General features: G+C 44.5%; 1 protein-coding gene across 1 annotated transcript in view; it reads right to left on the bottom strand.

Moving 5' to 3' along the window:
• Nucleotides 1–19622, bottom strand: part of HSD11B1L (hydroxysteroid 11-beta dehydrogenase 1 like) — a 151350-nt gene that overhangs the window by 42945 nt on the left and 88783 nt on the right. Inside the window, 1 exon segment of the mRNA XM_073660444.1 lies at nt 12335–12426. Within this exon segment, the coding sequence (XP_073516545.1) occupies nt 12335–12426 (92 nt within the window).

Below are 19622 nucleotides of genomic sequence, written 5' to 3'. Positions count from 1 at the left end.
GCTGTCATGACAACCCATCGTCGCCCCACGATCACGTGCCGATGGGCGGGATCAATGCTGTGCTTCCTGTCTGCACGTGTTAAATGCCGCTGTTGGTGATTGACAGCGGCATTTAACTGGTTAAAAGCCACGGGTGGATCTCTGATTGTGAAGGGGTTAAATTAAACCAGCTTTCCCACTCACACCAGATTGTCATCCCATTGATTGAAAACATAAGACTCGCCAAGGTTCGCCACTCAGACATGTAATATTGGATAATTTTTCGCATTTAAAAAAATGACAAAATATTATATATACAGTACAGACCAAAAGTTTGGACACACCTTCTCATTTAAAGATTTTTCTGTATTTTCATGACTATGAAAATTGTACATTCACACTGAAGGCATCAAACTATGAATTAACACATGTGGAATTCTATACTTAACAAAAAAGTGTGAAACAACTGAAAATATGTCTTATATTCTAGGTTCTTCAAAGTAGCCACCTATTGCTTTGATGACTGCTTTGCACACTCTTGGCATTCTCTTGATGAGCTTCAAGAGGTAGTCACCGGAAATGGTCTTCCAACAATCTTGAAGGAGTTCCCAGAGATGCTTAGCACTTGTTGGCCCTTTTGCCTTCACTCTGTGGTCCAGCTCACCCCAAACCATCTCGATTGGGTTCAGGTCTGGTGACGGTGGAGGCCAGGTCATCTGGCGTAGCACCCCATCACTTTCCCTCTTGGACAAATAGCCCTTACACAGCCTGGAGGTGTGTTTGGGGTCATTGTCCTGTTGAAAAATAAATGATGGTCCAACTAAACGCAAACCGGATGGAATAGCATGCCGCTGCAAGATGCTGTGGTAGCCATGCTGGTTCAGTATGCCTTCAATTTTGAATAAATCCCCAACAGTGTCACCAGCAAAGCACCCCCACACCATCACACCTCCTCCTCCATGCTTCACGGTGGGAACCAGGCATGTAGAGTCCATCCGTTCACCTTTTCTGCGTCGCACAAAGACACGGTGGTTGGAACCAAAGATCTCAAATTTGGACTCATCAGACCAAAGCACAGATATCCACTGGTCTAATGTCCATTCCTTGTGTTCTTTAGCCCAAACAAGTCTCTTCTGCTTGTTGCCTGTCCTTAGCAGTGGTTTCCTAGCAGCTATTTTACCATGAAGGCCTGCTGCACAAAGTCTCCTCTTAACAGTTGTTGAAGAGATGTGTCTGCTGCTAGAACTCTGTGTGGCATTGACCTGGTTACTAATCTGAGCTGCTCTTAACCTGCGATTTCTGAGGCTGGTGACTCGGATAAACTTATCCTCAGAAGCAGAGGTGACTCTTGGTCTTCCTTTCCTGGGGCGGTCCTCATGTGAGCCAGTTTCTTTGTAGCGCTTAATGGTTTTTGCAACTGCACTTGGGGACACTTTCAAAGTTTTCCCAATTTTTCAGACTGACTGACCTTCATTTCTTAAAGTAATGATGGCCACTCGTTTTTCTTTACTTAGCGGCTTTTTTCTTGCCATAATACAAATTCTAACAGTCTTTTCAGTAGGACTATCAGCTGTGTATCCACCAGACTTCTGAAAAACACAGCTGATGGTCCCAACCCCATTTATAAGGCAAGAAATCCCACTTATTAAACCTGACAGGGCACACCTGTGAAGTGAAAACCATTTCCGGTGACTACCTCTTGAAGCTCATCAAGAGAATGCCAAGAGTGTGCAAAGCAGTCATCAAAGCAAAAGGTGGCTACTGAAGAACCTAGAATATAAGACATATTTTCAGTTGTTTCACACTTTTTTGTTAAGTATATAATTCCACATGTGTTAATTAATAGTTTTAATGCCTTTAGTGTGAATGTACAATTTTCATAGTCATGAAAATACAGAAAAATATTTAAATGAGAAGGAGTGTACAAACTTTTGGTCTGTACTGTATATTAGGGATGAGCGAGTAGTGAAATAATCGGACTCGCTATACTCGTAACGAGTAGGTCCTAATACTCGGGCACTTGTTACGAGTCCAATGTAAGTCAATGGGAAATGCGAGTAAGCCGAGTAATTGTCAGCTGGAGCCTATAAAGCGGTCTGGGGGCTGAGGAAAGGCTGAAATGGGTGCATGATTGTTTAAAAGCCGGCGGCAAAAAGCCGCCAGCTTTTAAACAATCACTCAGCCCCATACTTGCTTCCCCGCAGCCTCCCATCCCGATCCTCCGCTCCCCCGCCGCCTCCCATCCCGATCCTAAGTTAGGACCGGGTGGGGAGCGCAGCACCAGGGAGCGGGGACCGAAGGACCCAGGCGGGGAAGCCGGCAGTGAAAAGACTTCATCGCCGGCTTTCCCGTTCGGTGCTGCGCCCTGATGTACGCTCCCCGCTCCCTGGTGCTTCGCTCCCTGCCCCATCCTAATCGGGATGGGAGGCGGCGGGGGAGCGGGGAGCGTAGCACCGAACGGGAAAGCCGGCGTTGAAGTCTTTTCACTGCCGGCTTTCCCGCCGGTTATTTCAAATGAACAGCTGAGGTATCAGGTGATGCCGATCAGCTGTTCATTTGAAGTAGTCGATGTGCCCTCAGAGGGTTCATGTGAGTTCATGCTTGACTGCATGAACTCACACTAACTTTCCCACGGCCGCACAGCTCAGCTACATCTCTGGTAGGAAATCTCTACCAGAGATGTAGCTGAGCTAAAGAAGAAGACTCCATTGGACTACGTCGGACGGAAGATAATTTTTTTACTAAAGATGGAGTCTCTAAGTGTTTTTTTGTTTTATTTCTAATAAAATATTTTTCTCTATGTGTTGTGTTTTTTTTAAATACTTTACTAGAAATTCATGGCTGTCATGTCTAATATTGGCGTGACCCCATGAATCTCGGATTTAGGGCCAGCGGATAATACAAAGCTGGCCCTAACCCCTTTATTACCCAGTGAGCCACCGCACCAGGGCTCTGGATGAACTGGATACAGCGCCAGAAGATGGCGCTTCTATGAACACGCCATTTCGCCATTTTCTGGGGTGGCTGCGGACTGCAATTCGCAGCGGGGGGGCCCAGAAAGCTTGGGCCACCCTGCGCTGCAGATTCCAGCCCCCAGCTGCCTAGTTGTACCTGGCTGGACACAAAAATAGGGCGAAGCCCCACGTTAAATTTCTTTTCATTATTTCATGAAATTCATAATTAAAAAAAAGGGCTTCCCGATATTTTTGTTTTCAGCCATGTACATTTAAGCAGCTGGGGGTCGGGGGCAGCCCATACCTGCCTGCTGTACCTGGCTGGCATACAAAAATATGGCGAAGCCCACGTCAAATTTTTGTGAAAATTGAAAAAAAATAGGGCTCACTTGTATCTTCATCACATCGAATAGAGAAGTCAATAAATAACATCAGGGAAACTTTTTTTAATAACAAAATATCTTTCTTCACTGTCTCAGTGGACAGTGCAGAAAAATATGCATACATTAAAAAAAAAGGCAGCGTGTGTGCGCAGCCGTAATGTGTAATGTTTCAAAAATGTATGGTGTAAATGTATATAACATGGGGGCACCTGGTCAGGGGCTGCACGAGTGTACAAACACTGTTTGAAGTGCTGTTATTTATTGCCAGCAGACCGTGACTCGTATGCAATGTATGCACTGAGCTATCATAAGTGACGTAGGAGCGAGCGATGATCGAGGCGATCTTCTGACAGCTCAGTGTGTAAGTGGAATAAGTATAGCTAACTGCCCTAGGGGTTGTGTGATGGTTAACGCAGGAAGAAGCCACCCATCATCATCAGTAGTAGGGCTTCACAATTATAAAAGTTGGACTACTGTCCTTGTTGTTCCGCTGCCACTGCACAATTTGCAAGCATGGGCATGTTGCTTCAAAAAATGAGCCCAAGGGGCTGTCTGATTGTTGATGAAGGAAGCAGGCCTCATGGGCCAGACAATCATGGAGCTAGGACTTCTAGCACAGTACTTCCACTGCCCAATGTGCAGGCATAGGCATGGTGCCTCAAAAAATTAGCCCAAGGGGCTATATCATGGTTGATGAAGTAAGGAGGTCCCATCACAAGTGCCTCTGATGGGAAATATAAATTAATGGAACAGTGTTTCAAGGGTTTTGACCATGAGGAACATGTGGCAGGAGCAGGAGTAGGGTACTCTTGTAAGATTAAGGAAATTGTTTTTGTATGGAAAGGGATGGACGTGAATACCTGTAGCATAAAAGAACATTTTGCGTGACTTTAGCTTTGGATCATGTCTTCTGGAGGGCTTAAGAACTGTGGTGAAATCCAGCCCTTGTTGAATTTTATCAGAGTCAGCCTGTCAGCATTCTCTGTAGTCAGCCGTGTCCGTGTATCGGTGATGATTGCCCCAGCGGCACTGAAAACACGCTCTGACATCACACTAGCAGCAGGGCAGGCCAGCACCTCGAAGGCATATAAGGAGAGCTCTGTCCAACTATGAAGCTTGGATACCCAGTAATTAAACGGAACAGAAGCGTCAGTAGGGAAGCAGGTATGGTCACTTACATTCTCGTTGACCATGTTGTTCAATTTCTCTCTTTTTGACATGGTTACCAGACCACTAAGCCCTTGCTGATGAGAAGGTTTATTGAAGATGGCCCAGTTTGTGGACATCTTCCCCCCACCTCTTTTGGACATGCTGGGCGTGTCTCTCCCCATGAATGACTGCTGTTGCAAAGAGCTGGTACCTCTGCTAACAGCGGTGTCTGAGGGTGATCTTGTCATCAAATTGAGAACAACAGCCCTCTTGAAGTATTCAATTGTAAAGCCCCTTGGTGACTGCAACAGTAGCGAAGGAAATTTGTCCTTGTACCGTGGGTCCAGAAAGGTGGCCAACCAGTATAGGTTGCTGTTCAAAATGTTGATCACGTGAGGGTCTTGGGACAGACAGTTAGACATGAATTGTGCCATGTGTGCCAAGCTGCAAAGACTCAAATGTTCTGTGTCCCCAGAAGGAGGAACAATACCCATCGTGGCCTCAGACTGACTCTCCTCCTCCTCCCTCTCCAGCCCAACCATGCTGGACAGACATAAAGCTGGGGTTGGGAGTACCCTCGGTAGCATGAGGGTTCCCCTCGGTACCACAGAAAAAGAAGTCATCTCCCTCCTCGTCTTCCTCATCATCTTCATACCCCAATGTTGGCTGATGACATTGGCTGGGCTGGCTAGGATCAGCAAGTGTGAAATCTTGCTCCATCCCCAGCTGCTGAGAACTCAAAGATTCCATGTTTAGATTCTGCAGCGATTCTTTCAGCAGACATAGCATAGGGATCGTTACACTGATAATAGACTGATCACCGCTCACAAGCTTGGTGCAGTACTCAAAGTTATCAAGCACCTCACAAATGTCAGCGATCCACACCCACTCGACAGTTGTTATGTGTCTTGGCTGAGTCTCAGTCTGACGGGCATGTTTAAGCTGGTATTCTGCAAATGCCCTCTGCTGCTCACTAATCCTTGCTAATATGATATGTTGAGTTCCAGCGTGTGGGCAGGTCACAAATGAGTCTGTGGTTGGGCAAATTAAATTGCATTTGAAGCGCTGCAAAACTGGCAACAGCTGTTGATGAATGTCTGAAATGGGCGCAAATCCGGCGAACCTTGTCAAGTAGGTACGTCAAGTCCGGGTAGGTTTTGAGAAATTTCTGCACCACTAGGTTCAGCACGTGAGCCATGCATGGCACGTGTACCAGCTTCCCAAGCTTTAAAGCCGCCACGAGGTTACGCCCATTATCGCTGATGACCAAACCGGGTTGGAGTTGCAGTGGGGAGAGCCAATGATCGGTCTGTTGCTTTATACCTTTTCAGAGCTCTGCTGCAGTGTGCGGTGTTTGACCTAAACAGATCAGCTTGAGCAGAGCGTGTTGCTGCCTTGCTGATGCGCTGCTGCAAAGCTCCCAACTTGGGCGTGATGTTGATAGTAATTCAGCATTGGATGAGGAAGCGGAGGAGGAAGAGTGTGGACTGGACGTATATGATGAGGCGGACACCCTGAATGATGTTGGGCCCGCTATTCGTGGCGTGGGTAGTATATGTGATGGTCCACTTTGAGAAGTTGTCCCACTCTCCACCAGGTTGAGCCAGTGTGCCGTGACAGAGATGTATCGTCCCTGTCCACAGCTACTTGTCGAGGTGTTCATGGTTAGGTGGACCTTCCCGGTTACGGCATTGGTGAGAGCACGCTTTAGATTGCTTAAGACGTGCTGGTGTAACGCGGGGACAGCACACCCTGAAAAATAGTGCCGGCTGGGAACAGAGTATCGTGGGGCAGCCACAGCCAACAGATCGTGGAAAGACTGTGACCCCACAAGCCTAAACGGCAACATCTCCACAGCTAGCAACTTGGCAATGTGCGCATTAAGTATTTGTGCTTGTGGGTGCGAAACTTGGTATTTCCGCTTCCTTTCATAGATCTGGAGCACGGACAACTGGACGGTTGGCTGTGACAAACAAGTGGATGGACTTGTGTCCTGTCTCTACAACCGCAGCTTGTCAGCAGTAAGTATGGCAAGCACCTGCTTCCTGGCCAGCAGATTGGGAAGGACGGATCACAGGTAACATGGCAGTGTTTTGACCCGAAGACACAGATTTTGTACCCTGTTGTTCCGCCCACCGAGTAGGGTGCTTAGCTGCCATGTGTTTCCGCATACTCGTGGTCCTCTGGTTTGCCTTAGCCCTGGCCTCTGCTTAGCTTTGTATGGCAGATGCTACAGATTACAACATTTGGTTCAGAAGAAGTATCCAAAAATTTTTTCCAGACAGCGGCTGAACGCACTCTTGCCTTGATTTGGAGCACAGAGGGATTGCTCTTGGCAAGAGTTGACACACTTAACACTCTGCTCAAACCAGTAGCCCTTGGTGCCTTTGTAGGTGCTACGTATCCACTTTCTTCCTTTGTGCTGCTGTGCTGGCTATGTATGCCAACATTCCAGGTCGGATCAGTGGTCTCATCATCAACCACCTCGTCATCTATTTCATCCTGATTCCGGGTTGATATAGTCGGCTGGCCAGATGACAACAGTGTCTCATCATCATAAGCCTCCACCTCCTCAGGCGGTATACGACGTGGCTGAAAGTGGCTTTCTTCGTGCCGTGGTTTTCCAAATATTTGGCCATGAACCGAGAATACATCTTCACTTTCCTCGTCAATGTTGCAGGCTGAGAGGCCAGAGTCAACCAAAGGATCATATGTACCAAACAAATCCTTAGAGTGGCCAAGCTTGGGGTCAAATGTTTCCTGTGACTGCTGACGGGGTGAGGAAATAGGAAGAGGTTGAGGATTGGATGACCCAGCGTTCTTTCTATCTACAGGAGACTGTGTGTTCAAGGGAGATTGGGTGCTGCTAGAACAATTTGTTGAGGTCTTATCAGCCATCCAAGACATTATCTGGTCTTGCTCTTCCGGCTTCAAGACACGTTTACGTTCCAGACCGGGAAATTTAGATAGGAACATAGATGCATCAATCTTCCTCTGTCTCCCAGACTCAGTGCCTTGTTGGGCACGACTGACAAGCCCACGCCCACGTCCCTTCGCAACAGTCTTTTTCGGATTTTGTGGCTTTTGTGACATAGTTGCAGATGTTTAGATGCAGATATTGACAAACAAGTAGCAGTTACTGTTTGGTGGAAGGATAACACTACAGGCTACTAATGCTTGGTGTTTAACAAACAGCAATGGAACTGCACACAAAAATTGGCCAGAGGTTACAGGCGGGATTACACAAAACCAGTCACCACCCTGGACAGAGGTGCTGGCTGCGTGTCAGACCTGGGGTACCGTGCGTGCTATTTCTTTTAAAAACAGCACTGCAATGGCCCAAAAACTTGTGCCTGGAGGGGTAAATGTGACCCCCAAATTATCTGGGAACACAAACTAGTCCCTAAGCTTATACTTTCAGCTCTGAGAAGAGCTGAGTCAGCTCTGCTATTGAGGTACTATGTGGAACTGTAACGCTACCTCCTGCCTGTCTCCCTGCACTACAGTCCCTTACTACAACAATACTCCTCCTGGTAGCTCTGAGAAGAGCTTTTGGGTTAAATATAGTTTTTTTCTGTTTTTTCACGACTCTAACTCTCCCTAGCAGCCGCTCACACTCTCCCTACACTAGCTGTGCTCTTCATTCAATATGCACAAAATGGTGGGGGCAAGGCTTATATAGAGCCTATAAGTCATGTATGACTCATGTAGGACGCTGGGCGGCCAGCCAATCATAGCAATGCCACAACCAAGAAGGCTGCGGCATTACTGTGATAGCCTAATGCTGGGCGGGAGGTTCAAATATTGTGAGACGAGTATACTCGCTCATGACAGCGGCTGTCCCGTGGGCAGTGGAGCTGGGGCACACAGCGCTGTGTACGGCGCTGTGCTCCCTGCTCTTCCTGGCGGTGTATGTACAGCTCTGGCTGCTGCTGCAGGCAGAAGCAGGCGGTAAACAGACCGCAGCAGACAGAGCTGTACATACACCGCCAGGAAGAGCAGGGAGCACAACGCCGTACACAGCGCTGTGTGCCCCAGCTCCACTGCCCACGGGACAGCCGCTGTCATGAGCGAGTCACCACTGACAGAGCAAGGTGATCTGCTCTACCACTAGTAGCCGTGGTGCCCTCAGAGGGTTCATGTGAGTTCATGCTTCACAGCATGAAATCACATGAACTTTCCCACGGCCGCACAGCTCAGCTACATCTCTGGTAGAGAATCTCTACCAGAGATGTAGCTGAGCTAAAGAAGAAGACTCCATTGGACTACGTCGGACGGAAGATTATTTTTTTTAATAAAGATGGAGATTCTAAGTGTTGATTTTTTTTTTTTAATAAAATATTTTTTTTTCTGTGTTGTGTTTTTTTTTTTAGTACTTCACTAGAAATTCATGGCGGTCATGTCTAATATTGGCGTGACCACATGAATTTCGGGCTTAGAGCCAGCTGATAATACAAAGCTGGCCCTAACCCCTTTATTACCCAGTGAGCCACCGCACCAGGGCCCTGGATGAGTTGGACACAAAAATAGGGCGAAGCCCCAAGTATTTTTTTTTAATTATTTCATGAAATAATAATAAAAAAAAAAAAAAGGGCTTCCCTATATTGTTGTGTCCGGCCAGGTACAAATAGGCAGCTGGGGGTTGGGGGCAGCCCGTTCCTGGATGCTGTAGCTGGCTGGCATACAAAAATATGGTGAAGCCTACGCCAAAATTTTTGGGAAAAATTAATAAAAAAATTTAAAAAATAATAATAATTTAGGGACTGCATCTTTATTAACCCCTCAAGTGGAGGGGTTAATAAAGATGCAGTCCCTAAATGTTTTTTTTTTTTTAATTTTAATGAATTTTTCACCAAAAATTTGACGTGGCCTTCGCCATATTTTTGTGTCCAGCCAGGTACAGCAGGCAGGAACGGGCTGCCCCCAACCCCCAGATGCCTATTTGTACCTGGCTGGAAACAAAAATACAGGGAAGCCCTTTTTTTAATTTCATGAAATAATTAATAAAAATTTGACGTGGGGCTTCGCCCTATTTTTGTGTCCAGCCAGGTACAACTAAGCAGCTGGGGGCTGGAATCCACAGCGCAGGGAGGCCCAAACTTTCTGGCCCCCCTTCGCTGCGAATTGCAGTCCGCAGCCACCCCAGAAAATGGCGCGTTCATAGAAGCGCCATCTTCTGGAGCTGTACCCAACTCATCCAGGGCCCTGGTGCGGTGGCTCACTGGGTAATAAAGGGGTTAGGGCCAGCTTTGTATTATCAGCTGGCCCTAAGCCCGAAATTCATGGGGTCACGCCAATATTAGACATGACCGCCATGAATTTCTAAGTGAAATATAAAAAAAAAACACAACACAGAGAAATACATTTTTTATTAGAAATAAACCAAAAAAAAAATTAGAGACTCCATCTTTATTAAAAAAATTATCTTCCGTCCGACGTAGTCCAATGGAGTCTTCTTCTTTAGCTCAGCTACATCTCTGGTAGAGATTTTCTACCAGAGATGTAGCTGAGCTGTGCGGCCGTGGGAAAGTTGATGTGAGTTCATGCAGTCAAGCATGAACTCACATGAACCCTCTGAGGGCACCGCGGCTACTTCAAATGAACAGCTGATCAGCATCAGCTGATATCTCAGCTGTTCATTTGAAATAACCGGCGGGAAAGCCGGCAGTGAAAAGACTTCACCGCCGGCTTTCCCGTTCGGTGCTGCGCTCCCCGCTCCCTGATGTACGCTCCCTGGTCCCCCGCCGCCTCCCATCCCGATCCTAAGTTAGGACAGGGCGGGGAGCGAAGCACCAGGGAGTGGGGAGTGTACATCAGGGAGCGCAGCACCGAACGGGAAAGCCGGCGGTGAAGTCTTTTCACTGCCGGCTTCCCCGCCCGGGTCCTTCGCTCCCCGCCCCGGTCCTAACTTAGGATCGAGATGGGAGGCGGCGGGGGGAGCGGAGGATCGGGATGGAAGGCTGCGGGGAAGCGAGTATGGGGCTGAGTGATTGTTTAAAAGCCGGCGGCTTTTTAACGCTGGCTCTTGAACAATCATGCACCCATTTCAGCCTTTTCCTCAGCCCCCAGACCGCTTTATAGGCTCCAGCAGACACTTACTCGGCTTACTCGCATTTCCCATTGACTTACATTGTACTCGTTACTCCTAGCGAGTAATCACAAGGAAACTGCTAAAATATTAATATGGATGTGCCCTACCTGTGCTTAAAAAAACATATGTTGTGCATTACATACAGTGGGGAAAATAAGTATTTGATACACTGCCGATTTTGCAAGTTTTCCCACCTACAAAGAATGGAGAGGTCTGTAATTTTAATTGTAGGTACACTTCACCTGTGAGAGACAGAATCTAAAAAAATCCCCAAAAAAACAGAAAATCACATTGTATGCTTTTTACATAGTTAATTTGCACTTTTTTGCATGAAATAAGTATTTGATACAATAGAAAAACAGAACTTAATATTTGGTACAGAAACCTTTGTTTGCAATTACAGAGGTCAGACGTTTCCTGTAGTTCTTGACCAAATTTGCACACACTGCAGCAGGGATTTTGGCCCACTCCTTCATACAGATCTTCTTCAGATCTTTCAGGTTTTGGGGCTGTCGCTGGGCAACATTGAGTTTCAGCTCCCTCCAAAAATTTTCTATTGGGTTCAGGTCTGGAGATTGGCTAGGCCACTCCAGAAACCTGAAATGCTTCTTACGGAGCCACTCCTTAGTTGCCCTGGCTCTGTGTTTTGGTCATTGTCATGCTGGAAGACCCAGCCACAACTCATCTACAATGCTCTTACTGAGGGAAGGAGGTTGTTGGCCAAAATTTCACGAAACATGACCCCATCACATCCTCCCTTCAATATGGTGCAGTTGTCCTGTCCCCTTTGCAGAAAAGGACCCCCAAAGTATGATGTTTCCCCCACCATGCTTCACGGTTGGGACGGTGTTCTTGGGGTTGTACTCATCCTTCTTCTTCCTCCAAACACGGTGAGTGGAGTTAATACCAAAAAGTTCTATTGTGGTCTCCTCTGACCACATGAACTTCTCCCATGCCTCCTCTTGATCATTCAGATGGTCATTGGCGAGTTTCAAACATGTGCTGGCATGAGCAGGGGGACCTGTGTGCCCTGCAGGATTTTAATCCATGACGGCGTAGTGTGTTACTAACGGTAATGTTTGAGACTGTGGTCCCAGCTCTCTTCAGATCATTGACCAGGTCCTCCATGTAGTTAAGGGCTGATTTGTGACCAGACCGAGGAAGATTGACAGTCATCTTGTGCTTCTTCCATTTTTTAATAATTGTGCCAACAGTTGTTGCCTATTGTCCTGTAGCCCATCCCAGCCTTATGCAGGTCTACAATTTTATCCCTAGTGTCCTTAGTCAGCTCTTTGGTCATGGTCATGCTGGAGAAGTTGGAGTGTGATTGATTGAGTGTGTGGACAGGTGTCTTTTATGCAGGTAACGAGTTCAAACTGGTGTAGTTAATACAGGTAATGAGTGCAGAGTAGGAGGGCTTCTTAAAGAAAAACTAACAGGTCTGTGAGAGCCAAAATTCTTGTTGATTGGTAGGTGATCAAGTACTTATTTTATGCAATAAAATGCAATTTAATTATTTAAAAATCATACAATGTGATTTTCTGTTTTTTTTATTTTTAGATTCTGTCTCTCACAGGTGAAGTGTACCTACGATAAAAATTACAGATCTCTCCATTCTTTGTAGGTGGGAAAACTTGCAAAATCGGCAGTGTATCAAATACTTATTTTCCCCACAGTATTTATGACAATTGTGCTTTTTATTTTCTACACAGGCTTTAGATCTCTCCCACTAATTAAAGAGGAAATGCATTTTGATATATGCAGGAAGACAAACAAACCTCCATGAGCCATCTTGTGTGATTTACATCTCCGTCCCACATCTGAAACGGGGTATAGCCAATGTGATTTAACACCAGATAATCCAAACCTCCTGCAGGGTATATAAAATGAGTAGTTAATATTTGTTATGAGAAATCGGTCAGCAAGATTTTACTTCTGAAACGTATGGTATAGCTGTCTAGGTCTATGTAGTACAAAAAATACAAAAAATTTCCTATGTACCAAAATTGAGAAGCCACATGCAAATTAGCCATAAGTGCATTAGGGCGTGGTAAGTGCACAGATATCTGTACTGTAACTATACCGTGGTGTCTACATGGCCTGAACTAATCTTTTATCTACTGAGCGTAAATGACAAAAATAGAGGTTCCTCTTGAAAGGCTGATAGTGGAAAGATACTGGAAAACTGTATAACATCTCATTAAGTAAACAGCAATCTTTATATGCTAAAGCCAGACTACATACACATATGGACAAAAATTTTAATAGCCTTCTGTAAAAGTAGTAAAAACTCACAATGGTCATTGAAATAACTTTCAATTTAAAATGTACAGAATATCAACTAATGAAAATCAGATATTGCTTTTGAATTGTGGTTCAATAGAAAAAAAAAAAACCTAATGAAAATGGCCTGGATAAAAATGATAGTACCTCTATAAAAGATTTAACTCCTTCCCGACATGTGCCGTATATACAGTAGTGTTCAAAATAATAGCAGTCCAATATAACTAATCAGATTAATCACTGTTTTTGGTATAAATTATATTACCACATCTCAAAAAATTTACCAGTTGATGCAGTAGATTCTAGAAAACCAACAGACTCTGCATTCATGATCTGCATGTTTTTGAGTCTGTGTATTGGAGTAATTAATTGAAAGGGGGTGTGTTCAATATAATAGCAGTGTGGAGTTCAATTAGTGAGGTCAATCATTCTGTGAATCAGGTGGCCTTTATTTAAGGGCGAATCCAGCACATGTTGTAAATGCATTTCTCCTTGAAAGCCTGAGAAATATGGGTCGATCGAGACATTGTTCACAAGAACAGCATACTTTAATTAAAAAGTTGATTGGAGAGGGTAAAACTTATAAAGAAGTGCAGACAATGATAGGCTGTTAAGCTAAAATGATCTCCAATGCTTTTAAATGGAAAGCAAAACCAGAGAGACGTGGAAGAAAAAGGAAGACAACCATTGGAATGGATCGAAGAATAGCCAGAATGGCAAAGGTTCAGCCAATGATCAGCTCCAGGATGATCAAAGACAGTCTCAAGTTATCTGAGAGTACTGTGACAGTTAGAAGACGCCTGTGTGAAGTTAGTCTCTTAGGAAGAAGCCCCCACAAAGTCCTACTGTTAAGAAAAGTCATGTACTGAAGCGGATACAATTTGCCAAAGAACACATTAACTGGCCTAAAGAGAAATGGAGAAACATTTTGTGGACTGATGAAAGTAAAACTGTTCTTTTTGGGTCCAAGGGCCGCAGACAGTTCGTCAGACGACCCCCAAACTCTGTATTCAAGCCACAGGAGACTCTGAAGACAGTGAAGCGTGGTGGTGCAAGCATCATGATATGGGCATGTTTCTGTTACTATGGTGCCAGACCTATTTACTGCATACCAGGGATCATGGACCAGTTTGCATATATTAAAATACTTGAAGAGGTCATGTTGCCTTACGCTGAAGAGGATATGCCCTTGAAATGGGTGCTCCAACAAGACAACGACCCTAAACACACCAATAAACAAGCAAAATCTTGGTTCCAGTCCAACAAAATTGAGGGTATGGAGTGGCCAGCCCAATCCCCGGATATTGATCCGATAGAACACTTGTGGGGTGACATCAAAAATGTCGTTTGTGAGGCAAAGCCAACAAATGCCAAAAAATTGTGGGATGTAGTCAAAGCATCATGGGCTGGAATAACAATTGACAGAAGTTGGTTTTGTCCCGCAAAAAAACAAGCTGCCATACAGCTCCATCAGCAGAGAAATAAAAAAGTTACAGCTCTCGGAATAAAGCGATGCAAAAATAATTATTTTTTCTATAAAATAGTTTTTATTGTGTTAAAGCGCCAAAACATAAAAAATGATATAAATGCAGTATTGCTGTAATAGTACTGACCCAAAGAATATAGCTGACGTATCAATTTTACCACACGTGGAACGGCAAAAAAAAAAATCCCCAAAAAACAATTCCTGAATTCCTGGTTTTTGTTCATTCTGCCTCCCAAAAGAACTGAATATAAAGCGATCAAAAGACTTAATTTGCCCGAAAATAGTACAAATAAAAATGTCAACTCGTCCCCTAAAAAACAAGCTCTTACATTACTCTATCGGCAGAAATATGGAAAAATTATAGCTATCAAAATATGGCGATGCAAAAACTTGTTTTTACAATAAAAAGGGTCTTTTAGTGTGTGAGAGATGGCAATCATAAAAACCAGATATAAATCTGGTATCGCTGTAATCGCACGGACCCAAACAATAAAGTTGCCTAATCACTTATACCGCACAAGGAACGGCGTAAAAAATAAATAAATCTAATTCTTTACCTTCTGTTGATTTGTTCATTCAGCCTCCCAAATGCTCAACTCACACTTATCCTGTGCTAAGCGGTTATACTGGGGTTTCCATATACATCTCTGAAATACGTGATTCAGACGGAAACCCCTTAGGAAGATTCCCCCAGATGGAGGCACAGTGGACGCTGTCTGGCCTATGATCCGGCGGTGTCCATATTTTTATTAGGCGTGTATAAAAGTGCCATCGGCCACAGTTTTGTGCACCTCTGAAAAGAAGGACGACACTGAACAGAGGCCAGACGGAGTCTAGAGTAACTCTGCTGCCTCATTATAGTGAATGGATCCCCTTGGGAATTTTATCTGAATCACGTCACTCTGAGATTTCGATGGAAACCCCGATATAAGTGCTCAGCATAGAGCGCAGGATAAACGTGATCCCAAATGCTATTTAAAATGTTCCCAATAAAAGCTTCAACTCCATTCACAAAAAAAAGCAAGTCTCCACTCAGGTCCGTCAACTGTTAACGGAAATATAAGGAATTTCCATGTTACGGGTAGCATAAAGGCTCTGGAAAAACGAAATGACTCCTCTCCCTCCAAAAGAAATCCAGAGAATTCTGCGCTCCCAAATCTAAATATCCCCCTCCCTTCTGAGCTTCACTGTGTGCCTAAACTGCAGTTAGCGTCCACATGTTTGGCATTCCTGTAGCGATGAGAGCCCGCCTAATTTACAGGTGCAAGTCTCCAGAAGCACGAGCTGGGCATAACGTGCTGGTCACTACAACGTACTGGTCACTACAACCTTTTGGTCACTACAACGACAGTTTGCAATCTTCACTTAGCAACATCCACTGCTGCTTGTTTATGGAAAACACCCATGGAGTCAAAATCGTCACTACACCTGTAGATAAATTCACAAAGAGGGTATAATTTCCAAAATGGGGTCACTTGAGGGGGATTCTCCTCTTCTAGCATGTAGGGGTTTCTGTATAAGGAGACCGCAAACTATAGTATGAAAATATGCACTCCAGGAGGCAAAAACCACTCCGTCCCTCCCGAGTCTCGCCGTATGGCTAAGCAGTACTGCACAGCCACATATGGAGTATTTCTACATTCAGCAGAAATTGTGGGACAAATATTGGTGATGGTACTCACCAGCCAAGGGTTCAAGAAAAATGCACACCAGGACGCAGCCGGCCCCCTTTTGTAAGGAGGAGGTAACACAGGTGGAGAATGCTGATGAAAAATCACTCTCATCACTGGAGGAGCGACTGCCTAGCATTAAAACTGCACAAGATGAAACTTGCAATAGGGTGCAATTCACACACTCGCGGCACCGTGCCTGGTCAGCATCCTATTATACACCCCTCCTATTCGATTAGGCGGGATGCCCGGCACCCTATCTGTGCATCGCAGAGGTGCAAAGCCCCCATTCACAAGGTCACCATTAATGGGCCAGGCTGCGCCCTGGTAGATAAGGTGCCGGGCATCCTGCCTAATCGAATAGGAGGGGCGTATAAAAGGATGCTAACCAGGCACGGTGCCGCGAGTGTGTGAATTGCACCCTATTGCAAGTTTCATCTTGTGCAGTTTTAATGCTAGGCAGTCGCTCCTCCAGTGAGAGGGGATGAGAGTGATTGTTCATCAGCATTCTGCACCTGTGTTACCTCCTTCTTACAAAAGGGGGCCGGCTGCGTCCTGGTGTGCATTTTTCTTGAACCCTTGGCTGGTGAGTACCATTGCCTTTTTGCTGTTTTCTAATTTGACCTTGGAATTATTTTAAAAATTCTGTTCATTGTTCTGGCTATGCTGTTTGTTTTTAATGACAGAGTAGGGACTCGCAAAATCGTGAGGACCCTTGACGTGTGGGTTGCGAGCTTACGTATTTTGGGCCAAAATATTAACGAATACCTCATATGATGTTTTTGCACTTTTTTATCTGCCAGGGCGCAGCCAGGCCCATTAATGGTGACCTTGTGAATGGGGGCTTTGCACCTCTGCGATGCACGGATAGGGTGCCGGGCATCCCGCCTAATCGAATAGGAGGGGCGTATAGTAGGATGCTGACCAGGCACGGTGCCGGTGTGTGAATTGTACCCTATTGCAAGTTTCATCTTGTGCAGTTTTAATGCTAGGCATTCGCTCCTTCAGTGAGAGGGGATGAGAGTGATTGTTCATCAGCATTCTGCACCTGTGTTACCTCCTTCTTACAAAAGGGGGCCGGCTGCGTCCTGGTGTGCATTTTTCTTGAATCCTTGGCTGGTGAGTACCATTGCCTTTTTGCTGTTTTCTAATTTGACCTTGGAATTTTTAAAAAAATTCTGTTTATTGTTCTGGCTATGCTGTTTGCTTTTGACAAATATTGGTGCCATTTTTACCCATTTCCCAAAGTGAAAATGTAATATCTGGGGCTAAAACATAATTTTGGTGTTAAAAATGTAATTATTTTTTTCTTCACTGCCCAATGGTATAAAATGATGTGACACACCTGTGGTGTTAATATGATCCCCTAGATGAATTCATTGAGAGGTGTAGTTTGTAAAATGGGGTCACTTATAGGGGGTTCAGCTGATCTGGTACATCAGGGACTCTACCAAACAAGTCCAGCAAAATCTGAACTCCAATATGGCGCTTCTTCCCTTCTGAGCTTTGCACTATGCCTCAAAAGTAGTTTTGAGGCATAGTATCTGCGTACTCAGGAGAAATTGTACAACAAATTTTGGAGTCCATTTTCTCCTGTTAACCTTGTGAAAATGCAAAATTTGGGGCTAAAAAATAGTCTTGCGGGAAAAATTATATTTTTTCTATTTTCATGGCTCAATGTTATAAACTTCTGTGAAGCACCTGGGGGTTTCAAGGTGGTCACCACACATCTAGATAAGTTCCCTGAGGGGGTCTAGTCTCCAAAATGGTGTCACTTGCGTGGGGTTTCTACTGTTTAGGCACATCAGGGGCTCCCCAAACGCGACATGGGGTCCGCTAATTATTCCAGCAAATTTTGCATTCAAAAAGTCAAATGGCACTCGTTCCCTAACGTGCGCCCAAACAGTGTTTTTTCCCCACTTATTGAGTGCTCAGAAGAAATTGCACAACAAATTTTGGGGTCCATTTTCTCTTACCCTTGTGACAGTAAAAAAATTGGGGTCTAAAGTGAAAAAAAAAAAAATTAAATGTTTATTTTTTTCCTTCCACATTCCATTAATTCCTGTGAAGCACCTGAAGGGTTAATAAACTTCTTGAATGTGGTTTTGAGCACCTTGAGGGGTGCAGTTTTTTGAATAGTGTCACTTTTGGGTATTTTCTGTCATAAAGACCCCTCAAAGTCACTTCAAATGTGATGTGGTCCCTAAAAAAATGGTTTTGTAAAGTTTGTTGTAAAAATGAGAAATCACTGGTCAACTATTAACCCTGGTCAGGAAGGTGAAAACAGGCTTCAGGGTGAAGGGGTTAAAGTAAGCTGACCATAGGGACATATGAAACTAAGGGGTGTTCTGTAATTAGCATCCCAGGTGTCTACAAACATCTAATCAGTCAGTCTGCCTATTTTAAAGGTGAAAATGAGTCATTGTGCCAAACATGTTACCAAACTGAACATAGATCAAAGAAAAATAAAACAAGAGTTATCTCAGGAGATTAGAAAGAAAATGACAAACAAACATGATAAAGATAAAGACAAAAGGTCATCTTCAAAAACTGTGTGACAGGAACATCACACAAAAGTGATGTTCCTGTCACTACTGTTGTACATATTATTCAGAAGTTTAAGGTCTATGGGACTGTAGCCAACCTCTCTGGACATGGCAGGAAGAGGAAAATTGATGACAAATTGAAGAGATGGATAATATGAATAGTAACCAAAGAGCCCAGAACAAGTTCCAAAGAGATTAGAGGTAAACTCCAAGGTCAAGGTACATTAGGGTCATATGGCACCATTCATCTCTGTCTTGGCCAAAGTAGACTTCTTGGAAGATGATCAAGGAAGAAACCACTGTTAAACACAAATCATAAAAATGCGGGACTACAATTTGCCAAAATGCAGATTGACAAGCAACAAAGCTTCTGGGAGAATGTCCTTTGTAGAGATGAGACAAAACTGGAGCTTTTAGGCAACATCTGTTAACAGATGCAAAAATGAAGCATACAAAGAAAAGGGCATTGTACTTATGGACATAACAGTGGCTCAGTACACTGTGTGCAGAATTATTAGGCAAATGCGTATTTTGATCACATGATACTTTTTATACATGTTGTCCTACTTCAAGCTGCATAGGCTTGAGAGCCAACTGCCAATTAAGTAAATCTGGTGATGTGCATCTCTGTAATGAGGAGGGGTGTTGACTAATGACATCGACACTCTATATAAGGTGTGCTTAATTATTAGGCAACTTCCTTTCCTTTGGCAAAATGGGTCAGAAGAGAGATTTGACGGGCTCTGAAAAGTCCAAAATTGTGAGATGTCTTGCAGAGGGATGCAGCAGTCTTGAAATTTCCAAACTTTTGAAGCGTGATAACCGAACAATCAAGCGTTTCATGGCAAATAGACAACAGGGTCGCAATAAGCGTGTTGGCCAAAAAAGGCGCAATATAACTGCCCATGAATTGAGGAAAATCAAGCGTGAAGCTGCCAAGATGCCATTCGCAACCAGTTTTGCCATATTTCAGAGCTGCAACGTTACTGGAGTATCAAAAAGCACAAGATGTGCGATACTCAGGGACATGGCCAAGGTAAGGAAGGCTGAAAAACAACCACCTATGAACAAGAAACATAAG

This window comes from Phyllobates terribilis, unplaced genomic scaffold (genome assembly GCF_046119375.1).
Source record: "Phyllobates terribilis strain yellow unplaced genomic scaffold, ASM4611937v1 Scaffold_1__5_contigs__length_1240528914, whole genome shotgun sequence".
Classification (NCBI taxonomy): Eukaryota; Metazoa; Chordata; class Amphibia; order Anura; family Dendrobatidae; genus Phyllobates; species Phyllobates terribilis.
Note: the sequence above shows the minus strand (reverse complement) of the source record. Positions and strands in the feature narration are given on the sequence as shown.